The sequence below is a fragment of the Dermacentor variabilis genome, chromosome 3, assembly GCF_050947875.1.
Source record: "Dermacentor variabilis isolate Ectoservices chromosome 3, ASM5094787v1, whole genome shotgun sequence".
Lineage (NCBI taxonomy): Eukaryota > Metazoa > Arthropoda > Arachnida > Ixodida > Ixodidae > Dermacentor > Dermacentor variabilis.
Window position 1 is genome coordinate 49,322,294 of NC_134570.1, and position 13,189 is coordinate 49,335,482.

Sequence of the window (13,189 nt, forward strand, 5' to 3'; positions counted from 1 at the left end):
AGCCAACGGCGTGATGCAACATATCCTTAACATGCTATACAAGCCGAATAAACGCCACGTTGGCCGGACCCTTTCAGTAGGAAGAAGCGACTCCGCCAGCCTCACTGCGTCGTCCTCCCAGACGCTAGGCCCTCCGTCGGCCGGCCTCGGGTTCGACGCTGCATTCTTGATCGTAATTGTGCGAAACTTCTTGGTATAGGCTGAGTATTGAATGAAAAACGTCTTAATTGTCAGAAACAAACAAACTGTTCTATACGGTAGTCTAATGCGTTGTTTTAGATAATTTGTTTTTCATTGCGTTGTTCTTTTTTTTTTTTTGCAGCCTGTCGCGGCAGCCTCACGTGCAAGCTGGCGCGAGCATCCGCCTTTGGCGCCCAGCCAGGCCTGGACGCAACTCGCGGAGTGATACACTCTCGTCACCGAACTTAATGCGTAGCTTGCAGAGCGTTGCACCCGATGTCTGACACGGAGTATAGAGCGTGGTGCAGACCGAACCCTTTCCGATGCTACTGTGGTAGCGATCGAAATGGGCGGACAAAAGACATGGAACGCCTAATATCAAGCCTGTTGGAGGATCTAGCTCAAGTGTTTACGTGAAAAATGATTCAGCTTTCGGTACTGTGGCGCGCTCCAACGCCAGCTCGCAGATTGGTATCTCATCCCCTCAGACACGACGTTGAGCAGCTGATAGATCCTTTGCCCGTTATTGTAAAATGCTCTGAAATTTCATGGGGCAGATTTCTCGCTGGCGGTACTTACCGTATTTAGTCGTATGTAACGCGATCACGTTTGTAACGGGAGGGTCGACTTTCCATTCAAGCGAAGTAAAAAATAATAAACTGCGAATGTAAAGCGACATGAAGAAAAAATCTGACGGCATGCTTGTTAATTTATTTAGTAAGCCAATGTTTACAAGTTTATACGGCCGATAAAACTATCCTCACTTCATATAGCTATCTACTGATTTGCTATCGCAATCGTTGCTTCGCCTTTCGGCAAAACTACGACATTTTCGTGCATGATGTTGCGGTGTGTAACACAGAACACATCCTGATTGAAATTACACCAACCAAGAAAAGTGAGAGCGTCCTCTTTGTCGTAGACCTGTGCAGTTCGCCGGGAGAGCGGCAACGTTTCGGGCCCCTGTTCTGCAAAACATTAGACATAACGAAGCATAACAACATCATGGTTGCTGGGGATTCCAACCCCCCACATCCGTCATGTTACCGAAGCGATACCTTTAAGGGACAACCCGCCGTTGTTGCTCAGTCACTATGGTGTTAGGCTGCTGAGCACGAGGTCGCGGCATCGAATCCCTGCCATGGCGGCCGCATTTCGATGGGGGCGAAATGCGAAAACACCCCGTGTACTTAGATATAGGTGCATGTTAAAGAACCCCAGGTGGTCGAAATTTCCGGAGTGCCTACGGCGTGCCTCATAATTAGAAAGTGGTTTTGGCACGTTAAACCCCATAATTTAATTTTTTTAACATTTAAGGGACAGAGCCTGTGGGCAGAGGTGGAGGCGCAAACTAAAGGCCCTCCATGCTGTTAATGCTGTGATGCTAGAGCCCCTCCATACTTTTATTGCTGTGATGAAAGGAGCTTATTGGCAATCGAACACTGCCTTAGCGGTGCTTCCGCTCCTCCTTCAATGCCTTGCACTGCGAAAGCGACAGTGTAGCGGGGCGTGCCTTCAATGCTCCGCCTTCTATATGTCACCGTGGCGCGCAGTTCAAAGTTGTTCATGGATGTTAACGTAGACGCCACTATTTCCGATTTTGGCGCCTGCGACACGCCAAACGTGCGCCAAAGTCCTGAGCGTGCCGCACTCGTAGTTTCTCACCATAACACCTAGAGGGAAATCATGGCGCCACCATCTATGGGAGTTTCCTAAGGGGCGCTGTGTGTATATGTACAGATGCTAGAATGTTATATGTATCTGCGAGGCTTGTGTTGGGTGGTGGTGTAAGAGGCTTCGTCTAAAAAGTGGATATGGCTACACAAATAACGCGTTCTTAAAGCACAGCCTTCATAAAATGCTTAAATTCACGTATATTACATCTTCCAGTGAAGTTTACTCCCCTACAATGCATAACCAAACCAAGAAAAGCAATAACAGACGACAAATTGTTCCAAAGCGATCGCGAATCTAGTCCTCTGTCCTCCAACTTTAGTGGCCCGCTGATATTTTTTTACGTTTCATATAACTGTACATGCAATAACAATTATTATTTGTTTTGAACCTACGTGTGAAGGTACCCATTGGGCAAGAAGAGATACCTTGCGTGATGAAATTGTGCTTGCAGTCAGTAATGCTGCGCGCAACTGGGCAACAAATCTGACTGCGTTGTAATCTGAAATGAATGAATCATTGTGAGAGACGGAACGGTGCTTGCCAGGTGCGTCTTCAAGGTGTCCTGGCTCTCCGAGAACGATGCCAGTCTGAAGTCGCAATATACATCGTTCTTTTACGAGACGTTTATTTGTGGGATCTGGGGTCTTTTGCTCCTTGAATAGACGACTCTGCCTAGGCACTGCAGAGGAGGTTTCTTGTAGGTGTTTGTCCCTAGGCGTGCCGGCATTGCGGAGTGGGTTCGAGAATGTTTACGTTCCGACGCTCGCTGCCGGCGCGGTAAAATAGGTGAACGGAGGGCACTGACGCCTGATTTGGCGACCGCTGTGTCGGAAAGACTGTCTCGCCCCTGCGGCACTCGTGCCAAGTCTGTCGTGGCGGATTATAGCTTTCTCGCGCCTTATACGGTGAGGTACCTTGTAAATAACATCACAGATGTTTCTGTGGGAGCAGTAGCGACCGTAAAGTAGAGCCCGGGCCGCATATATTGAAAATCTAGAAGACAGAGTGCCTTTGCGACTGCGGTTGAACGCAAGTGGCTGAAATGCTTCCGGTGACGATGACTAACTCAGCACCATAGCCTGCGGCTCTGGTGCTGAGTTAGTCATCGCTTGTCAAGCCTGTTAGTCAAGCCTGTCCGACGTACCTCCAGAGGCAAAGTTCCGACTCGTGTTGTAGAAGTCGCGGGGCGTGCACGGTAGCGCTGAGCGTAGCGTCAAAAGTTAGCGGCTGGACATAATTATATTCAATCGTGTTTTTTTTTACTAACTCTAACATGTCATTATTTCGCATTATTGACTTCGCCTTCAGGACACCAAAGCTAGAACGCGGACAGCTTCGTGGGATGGGGCTCGCCGAGGCCGGCGCTTGCCAGGGGTGTATAACATCGGCTGTGCCAATTTTTTATGCGAAGACCCGCGGCACGCTTCGGCCTTTGCGGCCCCAATTCACGGGCCGCCCCGCTTCCAGCTTTGATCGCCCCCGCTACTACTTGGGTGCCCTGGAGATTCTGCGCCGCCTCCTTTATTATAACCTCAGGTGCTCTCATGAGGCCTCCGTTTTCCGGTTACATGCGCCCTTCTGAAGCAGTCCTCGTAAAAAATGCCATGTATCGTCGCGACGAAAAAAGCGACCCGCGACTCATACAACATCAGTCAGAACTTTGCCCCTCCAGACACAGCGATCACCAAATGGGGCGCCAGTGCCCACTGCTTCACCGCGCGGGCAGCCAGCGGCTGAGCGTAAGAGTGACCTCTACTTTGGTCGACAGAGTTCGGCAGAGTTCTAGATTTGTATAGGTGTTCTAGCTGTGACTGAATGCTCCTTGCAGTAAATGTCCAGCTAATCTGTGCTGCATCATTATGAACATTAAGTAGCTTTCATTGAAGCTTGCGTGCTATTCAATAATTACTGCAGTCCTTTGAATGGTACATATATTTTTAAACGGCAACAAATGTGTGTTACTCGGAACATCATTATAGTGCTCAGTGAAGTCCGACAAGGAGTTTTTGGACAGTTGCAAACAGATTTTTAGGAAATACATAAAAATTTTACAGATTTTTAGGAAGTACATAAAAATTTTATTCAGGGGATCATAAACCGTTTGTAAACGCCTGCAACATATCCATGGCCAATAGTTGACAGGATGCTACTAGCAAGTTGTTAGGATGTATAAAGGTGGTTAATAAATAGTTGCTTTACAGTTTTTAGGAAGTACATAATTTCATTCAGAGATAATAAAAAGGTATTTTTGCAATATATAATTGCAAAAGAAATTATCTCTTGAATAAAATTCTTATGTACTTCCTAAAAACTGTGAAGCGACTATTTATTACCCATTCTTATACAACGTAACAACTCGCTAATAACATCCTGTCAACTATCTGTGGCACATAGTCGACAGGATGTTACTAGCAAGTTGTTAGGATGTATAAAGGTGGTTAATGAATAGTCGCTTCACAGTTGACACATTGTACCAACATGAAATATTAAGCAGTCATGTTCAACTCAATATTGGTGGCCAATAGTCGGTAGGAGGTTACTAGGAAGTTGTTACGGTGTCTAGAGGCAGTTGATTGAATGTCGATAGGTTCTAGTAACATTTGTCTAAACACTATTTATTTAAGGTTACTAAAAATTTTTGCAAGGGAAGCCAGAGAGGAGGAAAGAACGGTCTATACCAACATTCCCATGCACACCACTATTAGGGCCATTACATACCACAGCGCAGCAGCACCAGATTTTCCTCTAGGCAATATGGTGAGAAACTATATGGCCGCACTGCGCTGAGCCAGGGGATTCGTCACGGCACCCCGCGGCAGCCACAGTATTCCAGCGATACGTATAGCAAACCCCAGCGACATGAAAGTTGCAACTGTAGCGCGCGTTGCGCAGCGTCTGCTTTGTGCACGACAAGGGTTGAGCGCGTGCTCGGCCTAAGACTCTCCAATACGTGGCGCGGACCAGCTTTGTCGTTCTCCAGCTTGACCTACGTACGCTAGCCACATCCAACCAGCGCAATTTTCGAAGCGGCTAACGCGTCTAGCCAGGAGCGGCTAGTAGTAAACGCACGCTGGCAAGCGCGCTTAAAGTCTGACCTTAAGTTTCGCTTGGTTCGAGTCTAGTTGAGCATTCAACAGTATTCGAAATTAGCGAGACCCAACGGCTACGACACGGATAAGCAGGGTGGCCAAACTTTAATCCCTGTGCAGGTGGCCATGGCTGAGCGTGAGCAGACGATAGTCGGCTTCTTCCGGAAGTACGTAATTATCATCGAAATTTAAAAACACAGCTTCGCTTACTTCAGCCTGCTTATTGAACTTTGTCAAGAAATATGCACATTAACAGTAGGAAGAAGCGCACTGATCCAAACATTCTTTTGGATGACGTTAGCTATTGGCCAATAGCAGCAGCGTGTAGGAATCCATTATATTACGAAATAAAGCGTCTAGAGGAGAGAATCAGGATCCCGTTGAAAATTTGGCGTCTTTTGTGGGCCAGCCCCGGAGATAGTGCACAGCCGTACCAATAAAGTTTTTGTTGTTATTGTTTTGCACATTTAATATTTAAGTATGAAAAGTTGGAAGGTAAAAATATGCAGATCCAACGCCCTGTGGGAATCGATGTAAGTGAAGCTTTGTCTGCTGTTTGCGTTGATTGGCGGTGATGTATTGACCGCATATGACAGTCGTGATATGCAATGTTACCCTGGCTGCTCTGCTCGACGCTTTCTGCGAGCCTTTGTCTACTCTGCACTGAGTGCACGCTTGGGCGCCATTCTGGATTCTAGCGTTGTAGGTCGCAGAACAGCCTACCCTCTCTCTATTTCTTCGCAAACATTCTCCCCGCCTGCTCCCTTTGCTGTCCTTGCTGTTGCAGTGAGCAAGGACACAAGCGCACCAGCTCCCGCACTCCATTTGTGGGGGGTCGCGCCTAGTTACGGCGTGCAGAGGGCATTGTGCACAGGCGATGCGCCGTAAATGTTGACACGAGCTTTTCCGGTCGTCTTTGTGCCACACTCCTGTCATGTACGCTAAAGGCCCAGTGTAGCGAAAAATCCGCTGTCGACGCCGCGGGCATCGCTAGGCGAATAATCAGTCTGAACCACAACCACGCAGGTCCTCAACATGGCGAAGATCGGCACGCAATTCTTGATCGATGAGCCGAGGGAGCTGGCTCCGACCCAGAAGAAAATCGATCAATTCAACGACGCCCACAAAGACGCCGTAAGTGATTGCTTTCTGTTAATTAAATACACTTCCTTGGTTTTTGTCACAAGCTCTTAGTGTATATATCAACTCTAACGATTTTACGTAAAGTTTACGAATTCAGAGGCACCTAAGCGGGCCCTGAACCACTTAGATGTTTATCGAAGTGGAGAAAAGCATTCGAAGTTAAAATAGGCTATTTGATAAACACTTTGTCACGAAAAGTACTTCAATACGTTCGCCAGAAGCAGATGCCTTTCACTGCCAAGGTTACGACAGAGCGAGGCGTGCTCACAAGACGCCGCCGTCTATATGTCACCCTGGCGCGCAGTTCACGTTTGAATTTGGATGTTAATGTAGACGCCACTGCCCCCGATTTTGGCACCTCCGACGCGCCAAACGTAAGCCAAACGCGGTTGTCATGAGCGAGCAGCACTGCACTGAGCCACTGGACTTGTCGGGGTACCCCGCCGTATCTGCGCTACGTAGCAGACCGCAGCTACACGCAGATGTAGTGCATATTGCGCAGCGTTTGCTTTGTGCCCGACGGGGCCCGTGTGCGTCCTCGCGCTCATACGATCCAGTCTGACCATGCTGCGTGGTGCGGACCGGCTTTGTCCTCCGCCTGCATGACTGGTGAATAGTAGCCACATACAACAAGTGCATTGTAACACGAAAATGTTTTATGCCGGGGTATTTCCTGCAACGGATGCCACATTTATTACCCGTGCTCTACAAAGGTCATCGCATATTTTTCATTCTAATGTAGTCCGGTCATACTTTGCCCGCACTAAAATCTTTCAGAAATCGTATTTCCACTTACGAGCGAAGAATGGAATCATTTACTACAATGTATTGTTGAATGCATATCTCATGTTTCATTTGAAAATATGTTGAAAAGGCATCTTTTTTAATCCCTCTCCTGCTTGGGCAGCATTGCTGCCTGCAATATTGTGTAAATAAATAAATAAACAATGGATGTAACATTGGCTCTAAGGAGTAAAACAGCTGGCTTGTTGCAGAACTGTGGAAGCTGCACAATTTCTTAGTGTATAGGAACGCCGAGTGCCCATCGAGGTGTGCTCATCCGCGCCACCTCGTCTGCGTAGCGTCTGTTTACAGTATGATAAATGGCAATGTATGTAAACATAATGAGCGAGTAATATGAGGTTGAAAACAGAAACAACAGAAACAGTAAAAGACCTAATAATAAAACCTTGAGGAACACCAAAGTTGATAAAGTTAGCCGATGAAAGGTGACCGTTTCCATGTATAACTTGAGACCAATTAGTTATGTAGCTATGAAGTTTTAAGGGACGACCACTGATGCCGTAGGTCACCGTAGTTCATACAAAAGAATAGAATGGTTCAGAGTACCAAATGCTGTAGTTCGGTCAATGAATGCTGCTCCCACAATTCACCCGGTATCTATAGACCTGATTTTTTATGGCCTCGTAGCGCAAGTGTCAGCGTAACCGAGCGAACGAGCACAACGGCGAAGGATCAAAGAGGGACACGGAGTGCATCGGAAAATGACATGTGACGATAGTGAAGAGATCGCGAGGACGAAAGCCATAGTGCCATAGTGCCCCGCATGACGCGTGCTTTGTGGCGACGATGGCTGCGAGATGGCGCCAGAGTAGAGCGCGTCGTCTGGATGGAGAGAGTGCTGCATGAACGGACGTCGATCTGCGGTGGCTGCTGTGAATCCCACCCACGCATCACGATTACCGAGACCGTCTTGCCACGCTTCGCACCGTTTGCAAAGTGCCGCACGAGACAGATTGTCCGCGCCAGCCAATATGTCGTGAAATGCGATCACGTAACCGCAGATGAATTTTTTAACCTTCGGCTCGCATGAAAGAATGTACTTTTCAAAAAAATCTGTTGAGGCTCGCTGAACAGGCCGGACGGATGGATTCCTCGGTGGCGTTCCGTGATTCCCCTTGCACGGGCGTAGTGTGTTGCAGAAGACGTGGGGAGCTGTTATTGTTGAGCCGCCTGTAGCAGTAACCAGTAAAACTGCCCACGACAACGTTGTTAGCATATTCTAGTCGAGGTCCAAAATGCAAATACCAGATTGCGTTGTGAGGTTGCGGGGATATTCAGCTTTTTCTTAGATTTCATGGTCCGTAATATTCTGTCCGTGACTGTATACATGTAGCTAGTGCTTGAGTGATCGGCGGCAGTCATCTTCTATTCATTTCCGCAAGGGGCAGCCTGCGGCTATGCAGAAAAAAATTCAGTTTGGTTCGGAATATTAAAGCATCTTTAACACGGACACATCACTTTGACGCGGTGAGTTTTTACGGTGTTGGGACTCCGCGTGACATCCAGGTGAAGTAGGTGCAGCCCGAAAACTATTGACCAATAGCCAAGGGCTAATGGCGAAAAGGCGTCGAACCAGAAATAACTATTTTTCTTTTGCTCAGTCTAATCATGCATAATCAGAGTGTACACGCCATATCAGATGGGGAGCTATCGCGGTTTACGTGACGTCTTGTGACTGACAGGCGAAGTGAGGGTTACCCAAAAAAGTTGTTGACCAATCGCGGAGGGCTGACTGCCGAATTGGAATAGAAAAGCTTGGGATAGCTTAATTTACATTATAGCTCCCTTGGACACCGTAGCCATCTTTGTTTATTTAGACACTGTTGCCAGCACTACTAACGGCTTCTGAAGTTGCCAATAAGGAGTGTGAACGCAGGAAAGATCTGCGCTTTTGAAGGCAGATTTCGGATCGCTCCAGCTGTCGTACAATGATACAGGAGCACTCTGATATGAAGTCCTATTTTGTCTCAATGGTTTAGAAATTGTTCTCGTGGTTGTTGGGACAAGTCAGACGCGGGATCATACCACGTGTATCCTGCTCCTACGTTTAAAGCATCGTTGAAATCGCGCTTTCATTCGTGCTGGCGTGAATGGCCATCTGTGCAATTTACATTTCACATTTGGAAAACATTCGGACGCGGTTATGATATTCACACTGTAATGGCTACGCAGCCTGTGTATGTGAATCTGTTTCATATCTACACGGCTAATGTGACATTCTGTTCGCTGTACTTACGTTGAAAGCTAATCCCATTTAGCTCCCCCACAGTGGAGTAAGAAATTTGAACAAGACGGTATTAACGATCCTAAGCAACTTGTTGGCTAATGCATGCCTCGCAGAATAACATAGAAGCTTAACTGTTATGAAACGTTTGGCGCATGTTCGATGAGCTGGATGGAATCTAACTTTCGCCTTTTACTACGGCAGCCAATTACTTGTGATGGCTTTCATGAACAGACAAACCATGAAAACGAAAGCGTCAGCCCCTTGTGATGTTCCCCGGAACGCGCCACAATGCAGCTTGTCAGCGTACTCCTCTTCCTTCGTTGTAAACCTGTGGGTCACACACACACCTACGAAAACCCAGCGGTAATCGATGTAAGCACACTGGCTCAGCGGAGTGCCTACAGCGTGAGTGACTCCCGATGGCAGCACCAACGCATCTTTTCGGCATAGCCTCGGGATGGTCTGCGTATCTACAATTGCTAGTAGGTAAAGCGAGGCATGGCACTTGCGGAGACGGGGAACATTAGCGCGCTTACGCGAGTAAGAGCGTGTGCGAGAAAGGAAACGTGGGGACTATTGCTCCTTGAATATGAGTCTGCCTAAGTGGCCTAGCCACTACAAAGGAGTTTCTCAGCACGTGTTGAATGCGTTTGCCCCTTGGCGTGCCGGCAGAAGTCGCGGAGCGTGGTACTGCTGAAGTTAGCGTCGCAAGTTGGTGGCTGGACGTAATTATATTTGTTCAGCTTTGTTTTTAATAATGGTAACGTGTCATTATTTCACATTATTGACAGTTCCTCCAGGACACCAAAGCGGCAACGGGGTCGCCGAAGCTAGAAACCGGACTGGTCCTTGGGTTGGGGTTCGTCGAGGCCTGCGCGGCCCCAACACATGGGCCGCCCTGCTTCTTTCCAGCTTTGGTTCCCCCCACTACCCCTTGGGTGCCCTGTAGCTCCTGAGCCACCTGCTTTATTATAATCTCAGGTGCTATCCTGAGGCCTCCATTAGCTGGTTACATGTGCCCTCCTAGAGCAGTGCTTGCAAAAAATGTAATCTATCGTTGCGACAAAAAAAAGCTACTCGTGACTTATACAACATCATTAAGAATATTGCCCGTTCAGACACCGTGATCGCCAAACGGGGCACCCAAGCCCACTGCCACACCGCACGGGCAGCCAGTGGCGGAGCATAAACAAACTCGACTGCACTTCGTAATGCCGGCATGTCTAGGGGACAATTCTACAACACGTGCCAAAAAACCTCCTCCTTAGTGCCTAGGCAAAGTCACATTATCAAGGAGCAAAGGCCCCCAGATATAATTTCTCTCTCGCACCTGTTCTTGCTCGCGGCTGCACAGAAATGTCATGCGCCACAAGAAACGCCCCAGTCCGCTGTACCTACTAACAATTGTAATGCCACCGGATTGTAGGTGCCCTGGGAGTAGCGACAGACACACGCTACTCTGCACCTCTTCATGGTTCTTTTCATTGGTCGTACAATGCTTAGGAAGCGTCAGTTTCCGCGACGGCGAAATTTAGTTCAGAAATGAAATAGCCATAATTTTTATTTCATTATATTCTTTAATATGCTCACATAGGTTATATATTGCTAAGATGTGCATTTACTCATGGCATCTTGTTGTAAGACAGCAGAAAGACTGAAAGAAATATTGCTTCTGCAGATCAGCGCCACTTTAGTCAGCGGGAGCGAGCTCCTGATAAAGATGGAGGACGAGGAAGCGGCGAGGGCCTCAACTGAGAAGCTTGAGGCCGTGGGCCACACCACAAAAAGCGTGTACACCAGTAAGTGATTCCCCGTACCTCAATATCTATGATTCCAAGGAATTCCGATACGATATACGATATAAGAATATACGATACGACTGCATAGAACAGTTTGACATTCTGCACCAAGAGATACTCATGACCAACTGCGCCTACACAGAAGTGAGCGGAGCTCATAATGTGGGTCATCCAGTGCATGCATGGTCTTGGGTGCATCGCACTGCAGTGTTGCTCTAGATCATGAATGCTCCAGAGCCCTTGCATACGTAATTTACTACTGCTGAGGCTCTAATTATTCCACATGCTTGAAACTTCGTCTACACCTGGTCCATAACTTGCCCCTAATTTTAATCAACTGTAAGCAGGGCTTCATTTTTAGTCCACCGAAGATACAGGGGAAACATTTTACAAAACTTCTTAATATCCAAACAAATCAAGACCGAACAATTACTGGCAACGCTCCTAATTGCACCATAAATGTTAACTGTGCCACGGCTTGCACTTTACATTGCATTTTCATTGCCATATAACTCGCTAGCGACATTAGGAACTAAGCTGATGATGGCCGTGTGACACTTTCGAAGACTTGCTCTTTTTTTATTCTTAGTCGTAATTGCACGCTGTAACTAACTGCAATTTTTTAACCTTGTACAAAGGGGAATTTTACCTTAAGGCCGTTTTGCTTGCTCATTCACCCTTCTGACCGAGCATGGGCTATAATTATTATTGTACATAATTATTATAAATTCGCAAGCAGATTTTCCCTTACTTCACACAGTAACAGTAGGAAGACGTGCAAAACACCCTTCATGACTAATGTCAGCTATTGGGTCTGTGTTTTCTCTGCAAGCCCAAGAGGTGGTTCATGGACCCTTTAACCGAGTCTCCTTAGACTGAAAAAGAGTGTCCCGACTATTGATCCATTTCCTTCTAGGACAAGTTGTAGCCAACCCTAATGATAAAAACATGATAAAAACTACGTACAGCCTGAAGGACAAGGACTGTGAGACTACATATACTGCGCTGTGTATGTCGTCTCTTACAGTCCTTGTCTTTTGGGCTGTACGTCGTTTTTCATAGTGGATTACCAACTACCCCAAGCAACAACCCTAGAATAAAAACATTCTTATAAAAATAAAATCTTGTTTTTGCAGACGTGAATACCAACAGGATTCAGATGGTGTTCGAGCGCAAGGAACTGCCGGGCCCATCGAAAGATGGCACCATTAAGTATGGGACAGCCATCACGGTTGTATTTGTTTGCCTGGACGTAGACTTGGTGCACAAAGTGGCAAACCTCGTCATCTCGTCATTGTAAATAAATCGTGATCACGCTCCAACAGCAAAGCCTCCCCGAGTGATGGCAAAGTCAACTCCCCCAACCTAATGTGTTGAATGAGCTCCGCACTGTTTGCATTTTGTGAACGCTGTCCTCGCTTTTTTTGTTCGGCCTACATTCGAGGTTATCTATTTTGTTGTTGGCTTCAGACTTTAAGGGGTGAGCTTAGAATCGGGGTCGGCCTAGATTCGAGTAAACACGGTATAAGAAAATTCTTGCAATCGGACAATTCTATGAGGTCACATGAAACGTGCACATGGATGGCGAAACAGATGGGACACAGTGCTATATATATATATATATATATATATATATATATATATATATATATATATATATTTAATGCTAATGGCTAATGGCGAAAAGGCGTCGAACCAGAAATAACTATTTTTCTTTTGCTCAGTCTAATCATGCATAATCAGAGTGTACACGCCATATCAGATGGGGAGCTATCGCGGTTTACGTGACGTCTTGTGACTGACAGGCGAAGTGAGGGTTACCCAATAAAGTTGTTGACCAATCGCGGAGGGCTGACTGCCGAATTGGAATAGAAAAGCTTGGGATAGCTTAATTTACATTACAGCTCCCTTGGATACCGTAGCCATCTTTGTTTATTTAGACACTGTTGCCAGCACTACTAACGGCTTCTGAAGTTGCCAATAAGGAGTGTGAACGCAGGAAATATCTGCGCTTTTGAAGGCAGATTTCGGATCGCTCCAGCTGTCGTACAATGATACAGGAGCACTCTGATATGAAGTCCTATTTTGTCTCAATGGTTTAGAAATTGTTCTCGTGGTTGTTGGGACAAGTCAGACGTGGGATCATACCACGTGTATCCTGCTCCTACGTTTAAAGCATCGCCGAAATCACGCTTTCATTCGTGCTGGCGTGAATGGCCATCTGTGCAATTTACATTTCACATTTGGAAAACATTCGGACGCGGTTATGA

General features: G+C 46.8%; 1 protein-coding gene across 3 annotated transcripts in view; it reads left to right on the plus strand.

Annotated features, from left to right (window-relative positions):
- LOC142575567 (uncharacterized) overlaps nt 1-12,391 on the plus strand; it is a 365,001-nt gene extending 352,610 nt beyond the window's left edge. For 2 of the 3 annotated variants that reach the window (XM_075685031.1, XM_075685029.1), the window contains 2 exons: nt 10,799-10,919; nt 12,056-12,391. In XM_075685031.1, the coding sequence (XP_075541146.1) occupies nt 10,799-10,919; nt 12,056-12,219 (285 nt within the window). In that variant the 3' untranslated portion in view covers nt 12,220-12,391. Of the gene's footprint in view, nt 1-5,972; nt 6,081-10,798; nt 10,920-12,055 lie in introns of all 3 variants that reach the window. The other variant, XM_075685030.1, reaches the window with a different exon arrangement.
- The last annotated feature ends 798 nt before the right edge of the window (nt 12,392-13,189 follow it).